General features: G+C 43.2%; 1 protein-coding gene across 7 annotated transcripts in view; it reads left to right on the forward strand.

The window, feature by feature from the left end:
• Nucleotides 1–12,310, forward strand: part of LCA5 (lebercilin LCA5) — a 92,035-nt gene that overhangs the window by 18,516 nt on the left and 61,209 nt on the right. For all 7 annotated transcript variants that reach the window (XM_033939854.1, XM_033939848.1, XM_033939851.1 and 4 more), the window contains exon 3: nucleotides 510–1,039. In XM_033939854.1, the coding sequence (XP_033795745.1) occupies nucleotides 510–1,039 (530 nt within the window). The remainder of the gene's footprint in view (nucleotides 1–509; nucleotides 1,040–12,310) is intronic.

Here is a 12,310-nt window from a genome sequence, read left to right on the forward strand (position 1 = left end):
TTCTCTCCGACCCTCTTCCCTGCTGGCACCCCCTACTGGCGTCTCAGGGCCCATCTGGGGGGCCTCTGCACATGCACGGATGTCAACGTGATGATGTCATGCATATGTGTGATGTCATCACGGCGGCGTCCACTTACATCTGGGTGCATCAAGCCGTGTGCCCTGGCTCGAGAAAGTTTGAGAGACACTGCATTAAATAAAATGCAGTAACCACAGCTTAGAATTCTTAAAATAAATCTACCAGGTAGTTGTTTTTTTGTTTTTTTTTAAATGCCTCCACAAACAGTTTTGTCTTCAATATCTTTCTAAATTGTAAGCGGTCCTTGTATGTTTCTTTTATGCCAGTTAAGAGAGACCCAGTGTACACTTGAAAGCAATATTGAAGAAAGCTAGCCGCCTTCTATCTTTAATTTCTAAAAATCAAATCTTTGGTATGTAATGAAATACTTTTCAGATTTGTAGGTGCAATAAAAGGTTTTATTCTTTTCCTACCCTCATCCTTTTTTTAGGCATTAGGAAAGTAGGCCCTACGCATCCATCGAATAAAAGAGGAACACGATGGGGATTTCGGACCCAGAGCCTCAACAAGGATCCTCCTGCAAAGGACATGGATTTTGTTACAAAAAGGGTTCTATCAGCTCGGCTGCTGAAAATCAACGAGCTTCGCAATGAGTTAACTGAAGTCCAGATCAAACTTGAGGATCTGCAAAAGGAGAATAAAACACTGAAAAGATTGCAGTTCAGGCAGGAGAAAGCCCTCAATAAATTTGAAGACACTGAGAATGAGATTTCTCTACTGCTTTCTCGGCACAGCAACGAGATTCGGACCTTGAGGGATCGCTTGAGGAAATCTCAGGAGCGGGAGAGGATCACTGCAGCAAAACTGAAGGACACAGAAGACGAGCTATACCGGACAAAGAGCATTTTACAAAGGCTAAAAAAACTTTCTGAAGACAAGCACTTAGCTGAGCGGGACGATCTGGCAAGAAAATTGGTGCAGGCAGAGGGCCAACTGGATGACAGTGAGAGGAGAATGAAGGTGAAGCTCTAATTTATGTGCTTTTTAAAATTTAAAAGGAAGATATGTAATGTGATTTGTGGAGTACACTATGCAGATTCCTCTGGAACCCTGTTCTTGGGTGTTCTGGAACCAGTAAGCAAGTATTACTGCTGTGTAATGGCTGGGACTCTGAACACTGACTGCCACTACAGTGTTCATAGTCTCTTCTGGTATGGGGTTTAGAAGCTGGGGCTGAGAATTGAACTGGAATCTCTTGCATGGCAGCACAGTTGAGTTGGCCTTTACTTTTTCAAATATCTCTATAATAAAACCCTAAGACGCGCATGCGCACTTTCACTTGCGTGTTCCGTATGTCCGTGGCCTGAAGAAGTGTGCGCATGCGCGACTACAACTGCCCCACACTCGCAGCCCTGTGGGGCAGTGGCAGCAACCGAGTGGTGGAGAGCAGCTCCGTCCGTTGACCCTCCACAAACCTCCCAGCTCCAGCGGCGTAGGCAGCCCTGTAAACACGCTGCTTCGTGCCCTTCTACTGCCGATTTCCTCTGCCGCGTCTCTGATGACATCATCGGAGACAGACGCGGGAGAGGAAATCGGCAGTAGAAGGCCGCGAAGCAGCCTGTTTAAAGTGCTGCCTATGCGGCTGGAGCCCGGAGGTTTGTCGGCGGTGGGAGGGTCAGGAGCAGGCCAGATCAGCAGAACAACGTTAGTAAAAGAAGGGGAAGGGGCCGAACGGAGCAGGTAAGAGAAGAGCAGATCGCGGTAAGAGAAGGGAAAGGGGGGTGGAGGAAAATGCTGCTACTGCTATACAGGGACTTGGAGGGGAAGGGAAATACCGCTGCTGCTTCTGCACAGGAAAGGGGGGGGGATAGGAGGGAAGTGGGATGGAAATGCTGCATAGGGAAGTGGGATGACAATGCTGCTGCACAGGGAAATGGGGAAAAATGACAGACAGACAGCGGGAGGGAGGGAGACAGAAAGAAAGAAAGACACAGGGGCAGGGAGAGAGACAGACAGATAAAGGGGGCTAGGAAGAGAGAGAGAGTCAGCGGGAGGGAGACAGACAGACATATATTCTAGCACCCGTTAATGTAACTGGCTTAATGACTACTTAATAAAACTCTAGGCGGTGCATGCGCACTCCAACCTGCCTGTTCCGTATATCCGTGGCCGGAAGGATTGCGCTTGCGCGCCTACAACTGCCCCACACTCGCGAAGGGAGAAGATACAGAAACAAAGAAAGACTGACAGACAGCCAGGGAGAGAGACAGTAAGACAGGGGGCCAGGGAAGAGACAGAGACACACAGGGGGACAGAGACAGAAAGAAAGGGGGGCAGGGAGAGAGATAAAAAACATAAAGTAAGAAAGAAAGAAAGCCTCAGCGACCCATTGTGCTAAAAGTCTACACATCTATTCTAGCACCCGTTAATGTAACGGGCTTAAATACAGTGGTACCTTGGTTTACGAGTGCACCGGTTTGCGAGTGTTTTGCAAGATGAGCAAAACATTTGCAAAATTGGCGCCTCGGAAACCGAGCACGCTTCAATTTGCGAGTGCCCCCCCCCCCCCCCGTGAACCGGCACCCCCCCCTGCGATCCAACACCCCCCCTGCCGCCATCGGGCCCCCCTGCAGCCACCTGAGGTCCCCCAACCCACCCGAACCCTCTTCTTACTTTGCTGTAGCCTCCGCACCGGCACCGGCACCAGCATGTCCTGTGCGTGGTGCCGGTGCCTGAAGATCTGCTTCCTGTGCGCATGCTCAAGGCCTGAGAGTTCACGTCGAACGTGAACTCTCACGTCGAATGTGAACTCTCAAGGCCCAGCACAGGAAGCAGATCTTCAGGCACCGGCACCACGCACAGGACATGCTGGTGCCGGTGCCGCTGTGGAGGCTACAGCAAAGTAAGAAGAGGGTTCGGGTGGGTTGGGGGGACCTCAGGTCGCGGTGTGGGGGAGTGCCCGATGGCGGGGGGGAGGGTGCCGGTTCACGGGGGGGCCTTCGGGGGGAGCAATGCCGGTTCTCGTTTGGTGGGTGCAGCAGCGCTTGTGGCCTCGGGGGGGAGAGGGTGGGGGATGGGAACCTATCAAAGCGAGTTTCCATTATTTCCTATGAGGAAACTCGCTTTGATAAACGAGCATTTTGGATTACGAGCATGCTCCTGGAACGGATTATGCTCGTAATCCAAGGTACCACTGTACTAGTAATTTAATAATCATTTGGCTTTTATGTTACTTTAGCCCAATAGCTATTTACCTGTAAATTAGAAGTGTTCTGATAAAGAAACAAATGTTTTCGTAGATAATTGGTATTCATATTTGCATGTAAATCTTTATTGGCCCAGTATTTAGTCACATTATCTTTGGTGGGTCTAACCATATTTTGTAGCACCACAATCATTATAACTTGATATTCAGTACCGGTATCTGGGTATTCATCAGCTTTGAATATGTGGGCATAACGGGCAGCGTCAGGAATTACTCGGGTATCGGCAATATTCAGTGATGTCACCCAGACAGCCACCTAAATAACTTAAGACTCCTTTTATAAAGTGGTGCTACTGATTAACATGCACTGAATGTGAAGAAGCCCATGGGAATTGAAAGACCTTCTTTGCATTCAGCATATTGCTGGTCAGTAGCACTGCTTTGGAAAAGGAACCCTTAGGATGGCAAAGAAAGCTGTCCTAAGTTTTTTTTGGTTGGCTATCTTGATAATAACACTGACTTTTGCCAATCTCTAGGTAACTTCTGCCTCCTCCCTTGGACTACACTGATGCTATTTGGTCTATGTAGAGATTTTCAGCACCTCTATCTGGATAATGTGACTGAAATTCTTGGTATGAACCTAGTCAGCATTACCTGTCCCCAGTTTTTAAGTTAGAAAAAAATAAAGTTCATTTGGATGGTTGTTAAAACTACAGAGGAACAGGGAAGAAGCTACTCCTTACCTAGTCAAATAGAAAGAATCCTGTTGTGATAGGTATTGTCAGAATTGTCCCATTTCCCTAATACAAAGATGAAATGACATTACTGATGTTACACAGGTGGAAGCAGCTTTCCACACAATAGGTAGCTTGGGGTTAAAAGAGAGATAACTATGCACATAAAAATTGGTATTATTGAAATAAAAATGTGTGCTTTTAAAAAGCTCAAATGAAAGCTATGGCAAAAGAGTTGGAAAGTAGAGGGAGGGAGTTAATATAGACCCCACAAAAAGACTTGTGGAGGTGTGAGAAATGTTCTGCATAAATAGTTCCTGTAGTTCCTGGGAGGTCTGAGTATACATGTGGAGCTCTGTTTTAGATAGAACTTAGAAATCTGAACTTAGAAATCTGAAAGTATTAGGCTGGGACATGTTCAGTTATTTTGGAACAGAATTGGGCAATATAGAGCCTGTTCTAAAATGCATGCAGGAATGGCTATATATGTACTAGAGATGGGCTGTCGTTTGAAACAAGTGTTGTCTGCTGGTCCCTCTCAGTTCAATTGAAACTGAATGAGTCCAAAACAAAACTACTCTGGTTCGGCCCAAAATTAGAACAGCTACCTACCCTCTGGAGCCACACTGCGACTCGAGTTCTCAAGCAAAGTTCTAGGCATCATTATTGACTCTTCTCTTTCCTTTAACGACCATCTCAACTCCTTGGTAAAATCATGCTTCTTTAACCTCCACATACTGAGGAAAGTGAGATCCTGCTTCCGCCAACAACATTTTGCCATACTTATTCAATCTATCATCTTCTCTAGACTAGACTATTGTAATTTCATCTATCTAAGCCTAACTAAAAAAAAGTCTTCAAAGACTTCAGCTAATTCAGAACACTGCGGCCAAGTTGATCTTCGCAAAACGCAAATTCAACCATGTTTCCCCACTTCTGTCCAAACTTCACTGGCTCCCAATAATTTCCAGGGTTCATTTCAAATGCGCCTGCCTAGCTTTAAAGATCCTACACGGCATCCTCCCTCCCCTAATCCCTCTATCTTGGAACTCCTTGAGCCCTGACACACCCAGGCCCACCCAAAAACTTAAACTATCCTTCCCCTCGCTAAAAGATATCCTCTATGCGGGAAAATTGGGCAAATCTCTTTTTCAGACTCACAGGGCTCTGGAATAATCTTACTGTCCCACTACAGAATCTGGGCTCCTTCCAACTATCCCGTAAGCACCTGAAAACTAAGCTCTTCATAAAAATGTAATGTTCTCTTCCCCCCTATACTCAACCTCCATTCCCTTATGCTACCCCTTTCTTTATTAAACCCTTATAAACCATGCCGAGCTCTATAATTATGGAGAGGATGCGATATATAAACTTAAGGATTAGTTTAGTTTAATAATAGTGTACTCTTCTTAAAAAATGCACCTTATATGCATATAATTTGCGTCCTTTTCCCAATAAGACATAATCAGAAGCTATAGTGTATAATTTATTAGAACAATACAGAAATGCATACTGCAGTACTGGCAGTGTGACATACATAAATAAGAACTTTATCACATTAATTTTTCAGAAAGGAAGATGAACTGATTACCAATCAAATCCACAAAAGTCCACATCATTAAGAGGCATATTTCATCTGACAAAAAAGATGTCGCTTCAGCAGTTTCTTAAATTCACACAGATCTTTTTGCTGTCAAAGATACACTAAAAGCGTATTCCATCGGCCCATCACAGGAGAACACTTCTACTTAGTTTCATGCTGTGTAAAATTTTAAAAGATGGAATAACCAGGTCAAAATGACCTGCAGAATGCAGTAACCTAGATGAAACATATGGCACAGCATAGTTCTGCAAATAGCCACCAAAGCACGCTTATAGTCCAGAGTATGAAGAGCTGATTCTCCAGGATGAGAATGAGGCCTTGGCAAAAAACACTGGAAGTACAATAGATTGGTTGAGATGAAATTCTGAAAGTTTCAAGTTTATTAAAAGTTTGTTGTACACGCAATATAAAATACAGTACTTCAATACGTATAACAATTTAAAATTAGGAGACAAAAATAAAACAATTTATACAATAAACATACAATGTATGTACACAAGTAATTAGCGATACAAAAGGGAAGAGTGAAACCACTTTAGGTAAGAATTTTGGATGAGTACGTAGGACCACCTTGTCATGATGGAAAACTGTGAAAGGTGGATCAGCAACTAAAGCTTGCAGCTCACTGACTCTTCGAGCAGATGTGAGGGCAGTAAGAAACACCATTTTCCAAGTGAGATATATCAGATGAGTCGTAGACATTGGTTCAAATGGAGGCTTCATTAACTGAGCAAGAACATTGAGATCCCAAACCACTGAAGGTGGTTTGAGAGTAGGTTTGACATTAAAAAGTCCTTTCATAAATTTGGAAACCACTGGATGAGCAGAGAGGGGTTTCCCTCCAATAGTCTGATGGAAAGCAGCAATTGCACTAAGATGGACTCGGATACATGTAGACTTGAGTGCAGAGATAAGTGCAAAAGATAATCCAGAACAGAAGATAAGGAGGAATCTTGAGTCTCCTTGTCACGAAATGCACTACGTAGAAAATCTAGTCCATTTTTGATGATAGCATTGTCTAGTGGCAGGCTTTCTAGAAGCCTCTAAAATGTCTCGTACAGGTTGAGAAAACTGAAGGGGAGTTTTGTTGAGAGGTATCAAGCTGTCAGGTGTAGAGACTGCAGGTTGGGATGAAGTAGAGACTCTTGACTCTGTGTAAGCAGAGACGTAAAAACTGGTAGAAGATATGGCTCCCTGCTGCTGAGTTGAAGTAGAAGGTTGTCTCTGCCACCGAGGAGCTATCAGAATCATGGTGACATGATCGTTCTTCAGCTTGACAAGAGTCTCGAGGATAAGAGGGAATGCATACAGGAAAAGATTCGTCCATTCCAATAGAAAAGTATCTGCCTCGAGGCAATGAGAAGAGTATATCCTGGAGCAGAACCGAGGCAGTTTGTGGTTGTGAGGAAATGCAAAGAGATCTATCTGAGGAGTTCCCCACTGAGAAAAAATGTGAAGAAGAGGCAAGGAATTGAGTTTCCATTTGTGAGGTTGCAGAAGATGACTCAATTTGTCCGTCAAACATTTTTTCACCCCTTGGATGTAGATAGCTTTCAGGAAGGAGTTGTGAAGGATTGCCCAGTCCCAAACCTTCAGAGTTTCTTGGCAAAGGAAGAGAGATCCCGTTCCTCCCTGCTTGTTGACATAGTACATGGCGACTTGGTTGCCCATCCGAATGAGGACTACCTGGTCATGAAGAAGATGTTGAAAAGCTTTGAGAGCATTGAAGATCGCTCTGAGTTCCAACAGATTGATGTGATACTGATGATCCGTGCTGGACAGTGGCCTTGAGTACGGAGACCGTCGAGTGAGCCCCCCAAGCATAGGTCGAGGAATCTGTCGTGAAGACTTTCTGATGAGGTGGCATCTGAAACAATAAACCTCTGGAGAGATTGTAGGAGAGCATCCACCAGCAGAGAGACTGTCTCAACGAAGGAGTGACTGTAATGTGTTGAGAGAGTGGTTCACAAGCCTGTATCCACTGAGAAGCCAGGGTCCACTGAGGAATTCTGAGGTGAAGTCTGGCAAAATGAGTCACGTGAACCGTCGAGGCCATGTGACTGAGCAGCACCATCATGTGTCTTGCTGAGAGTGAAGAGCAGGAAGACACTGTGTGACAGAGCTGAAAAGCATCCAGACTTTGTTGAAGAAGGAATGCTCCAAGTTGAACAGTGTCCAGAACAGCTCTGATGAACTATAGATTATGAGAGGGCTGAAGTTGGGATTTGGGAAAGTTGATTTTGAATCCCAAGCTTTGTAGGAACCATATAGTCCGTTGGGTCGCTATAATAACCCCCTGAGATGTTGAATCTTTGATGAGCCAGTTTTCTAGGTAGGGAAACACCTGAAGACCATGGTTCCTTAGAGCTGCTGCTACCACCACTAGGCACTTGGTGAACACTCTGGGAGAGGATGCCAGGCCAAAGGGTAGCACTCTGTATTGATAATGCAGATTCCTCACCCAAAATCTGATGAATGGGAATGTGAGTATAAGCCTTCTTGAGATCTAGAGAACATAATCAATCATTCTGTTCTAGAAGGGAATAGAGGGATGCCAGGGACAGCATGCAAATTTTTTCTTTGACTAAAAATTTGTTGAGAGCCCCAAGATCCGAAATGGGTCGCACATCGCTCGTCTTCTTCGGAATTAGGAAGTAACGGGAGTAAAAACCCCTTCTCTGCTGTTCCAAAGGAACTTCCTTGATGGCACGGAAATGAAGCAGAGCTTGAGCTTCCTGAAGAAGAAAGGCAGTCTGGGATGGATTGGAAGGATACTCTCTTGGAGGAAGCTCTGGTGGAATCTGAGTGAAATGAAGAGAGTATCCTTCCCTGATTATTGACAGCACCCAAAGGTCGGATATAATGGACTCCCATTAGTGGTAAAAATGATGGAGATGACCTCCTATGGGGTGAAGGGAGGACAGAGGCAGGATGATGGAGGTTATGCTCTGTTTGAGACAGTCAAAAAGGCTGCGCAGCCTTAGGATCAGCAGAAGGCTGAGGTTTCTGTTGCTTCTGCTGCTGTTGTTTCTTGGGAGATGCTCAAGTGTAGGGAGCTGCCCTTGGAGGATAACGCCTCTGGAAGGATGGAAGAGGTTGAGAAGGTTTAGCAGGAGCTGGTTTTGGCTTTGGTCTGACAATTGAAGCAAAAGATTGATGCCTGGACAACTTGAGGACCACCGCAGGAACCTTCTGCTTAGGTATCTGACCTGAGAGAAGCTCAGGGGAAAATAAAGCCCAGGCTGGACTGCATCTTCAGAGTCGAGTCACAGCCCACAAAGTCAGAGCCATGGCGGCTTCAGTAGCTTTCCTAAGATCTACTCCTATTGAGGAAATTTGCAGAACTGCCACCTGGTCCTCAGTTCATACTTTCACCTCTCATTATTGTCTGGATGTTTTCTCCAGATGGGATGCCCATTTTGGCCAGAGAGTATTACAAAATTTATTCTCCTAAGTTGCCAACACTCCCACCATCCCATTCTGGTTAGCTTGGAGGTCACCCATATGTGAGAATAGGCTGCCTGCTTGTCCTGGGATAAAGCACAGTTACTTACCGTAATAGTTGTTATCCAGAGACAGCAGTCAGCTATTCTCACAACCCACCTCCCCTGGTTGGTTTCTCTGCTAGCTATCTGAACTGAGGAGACTCATCCTGTGCTGGGCGGGAAGGCACTCGCACATGTGCGGTGCGGCAGATTTGATTAGACGCCTTTTTACACTGAAAGTACATTTATAATTAGGGGAAGGGGGTGGTATATAATTATATTAAAGGTTTCAAGGTTCAAGGTTTATTAAATATTTGATGAATCGCTAAATCTGATTACAAAGCGATGTACATAATAATAAAATTGGATAGAATTAAAAATAAATACAAAATAAATAAACATTAAGATTAAGACAGGACAGACATTAGTTGGAGGGGAAGGAGGGTAAAAAGTTACAACTGTTATATCAAGAAAACATATAGGGGAAAAACAAAAGGAAACTAGGTAATATTAAAAGGAAAAATCATAAAATCAAGAAAGTTTAAATGTTAAAAGCATCTTTAAAAAGGTATGTTTTCAGGGATTTTTTAAAAGAAGGGATATCTTTTTCGTTTTTGATATGTTGGGGCAAAGAGTTCCACCACTGGGGACCAATTACAGAGAACATGTCTGATCTTCGTGTGCCTATTATTTTTAAAGAGGGAACAACTAGTAAATTTTGAGAAGATGACCTGAGTGCACGCGCGGAACTATGGGGAATTAGCATTTTTTATATAAACTGAGGTTCATTGTTAACCAAGGTTTTAAATATAAGTAACAAGACCTTAAACATTATGCGATGGCTAATAGGGAGCCAATGAGCGTCAATAAATAATGGTGTTACGTGATCATATTTCCTGGCGTTATAAATCAATTTGATAGCAGTGTTTTGAATAATTTGCAAACGTCGTTTTTCTTTTTGAGTAATGTTAAGCAGTAAAGAATTACAATAATCCATTTTGGCTATTACTAATGAATGAATTAAAATATTGCGTGATTTGGGCTCAAGAAATTTGGAAATGGATCGTATTAAGCGTAGTTTATAGAAGCATATTTTAATTATATTGTTAATATGGTCTTTGAATTCTAGTTTGTCATCGATTATAACTCCTAAGATTTTTAGTTTGGGAACGATTTCAATGGAGTATTGTTAAGAATAAATGGTGACTTCAGGCCGATGTCTTTTTTCCAGGTAAAGATCATTGCCTTTGTTTTATTAATGTTTAAAGCTAATTTATTTTTGTTGAGCCAATTTTGAACTAATTCAAGTTTTTTATTTAATGATTTAATGTCTTCATGATTTTCAGGATTAAATGGATGAATCAGTTGAATATCATCTGCGTATGAGAAAGCAGTAAAGCCAACAGACTGGCAAAGATTCAGTAGTGGTGAGAGAAAGATGTTAAACAAGAGGGGTGATAAGATAGATCCTTGAGGAATCCCAAAAGACGTTGAGTATGCATTGGAGTATTCATTATTAAATTTAACACAAGAAGTACGATTAGTGAGATATGATGTGAACCAATTAAGAACTTGGTCACAAATGCCGATTGATTCTAGTCGATTGAGAAGGAGGTCATGGTCAATTGTATCAAATGCAGCGGAAATATCTAAGGAAAAAAGAGCAACAGATTTATGATGGTCCACCAGTGACCATAACATGGTATGGTTTAACCTTAAGAAAGGCTTCCCTAGGTCACAAACAAAAACAAAGGTACTCAATTTCCGGGGCACCGACTTCACACGCATGGGAAATTTCGTCCATCAGACGCTCCAGGTTCAAGAAGTAACTGATAATGTGGAAGCTATGTGGTCAACCTTGAAATCAACCCTTCATGAGGCAACTAAACGCTACATTAAATCAGTAACCAAACAGCAAAGAAAAAAGAAACCCCAATGGTTCACTGATGAGATCTCGCACCTCGTCAAAGAGAAGAAAAGAGCATTTCTCTCATACAAATGCATGGGGGAAAAAGAAGCAAACATTGAATACAGGACAAAGTCTGCAGCGGTCAAAACAGCAGTCAGGGAGGCCAAACTTCAAATGGAAGAAACTCTAGCGAAGAACATTAAGAAAGGAGACAAGTCTTTCTTCAGATACATTAGCGACAGAAAAAAGAACGCAAAAGGGATAGTACATCTTAGAACGCCAGAAGGGAACTATGTGGAAACAGATTCTGATAAGGCCAAACTACTAAATGATTACTTCTGTTCAGTCTTTACATGCGAGGCACCAGGGCACGGGCCACGTCTGGAAGCAAAGCAAAGCATGGAAGACCCATTTCAGAATTTTGAGTTCACACCAGCTGATGTTTACAGAGAACTGTCAAAACTCAAGGTGAACAAAGCCATGGGACCGGACAATTTGCACCCAAGAGTGCTCAGAGAGCTATGCGATGTTCTGGCAGAACCGTTAGCCATGCTCTTCAATCTCTCTCTAAGTACGGGGAGAGTCCCCCTGGACTGGAAAACAGCCAACGTTGTCCCTCTGCACAAAAAGGGTTGCAGAGCGGAGGCTGCGAATTACAGACCGGTGAGTCTCACATCAATAGTGTGTAAACTTATGGAAACTTTACTTAAAGGTAAATTGGACATGATATTGGATGAGGAAAATCTGAGGGATCCCTGTCAACATGGATTCACTAGGGGCAGGTCATGCCAATCCAATCTTATCAGCTTCTTTGACTGGGTGACAGGAAAGCTAGACTCGGGAGAGTCTCTGGACGTGGTATACTTGGATTTCAGTAAAGCTTTTGACAGTGTCCCGCACCGTAGACCAGTGTTTTTCAACCTTTTTTGGGCAAAGGCACACTTGTTTCATGAAAAAAATCACGAGGCACACCACCATTAGAAAATGTTAAAAAATTTAACTCTCTGCTTATATTGACTATATATAAAGTAATTCTCTTGAATAGGAATCAAATAAACACAAAGAAAGTATTTTATAATTACTTTATTACGAAATAAAAATTATAAAAATTATAAAATACTTTATTCAGTGCGAAACCTGGGCCTGTTTGGCTGAACACAAAGCTGATATTCTGGCTGGAATCGAAGAAAGACACACACGTAGCTCTTCGTCAACAGCTCTCAGTCTCTCTCTGTATTTGGTTTTTATAGCATACAAAAATAGACAAATATACCCTCCATCCTTTTTATTAAACCACAATAGCAGTTTTTAGCGCAGGGAGCTCGCTGAATGTCCAGCGCTGCTCTTGACGCTCA

Source organism: Geotrypetes seraphini, chromosome 3, assembly GCF_902459505.1.
Source record: "Geotrypetes seraphini chromosome 3, aGeoSer1.1, whole genome shotgun sequence".
Lineage (NCBI taxonomy): Eukaryota > Metazoa > Chordata > Amphibia > Gymnophiona > Dermophiidae > Geotrypetes > Geotrypetes seraphini.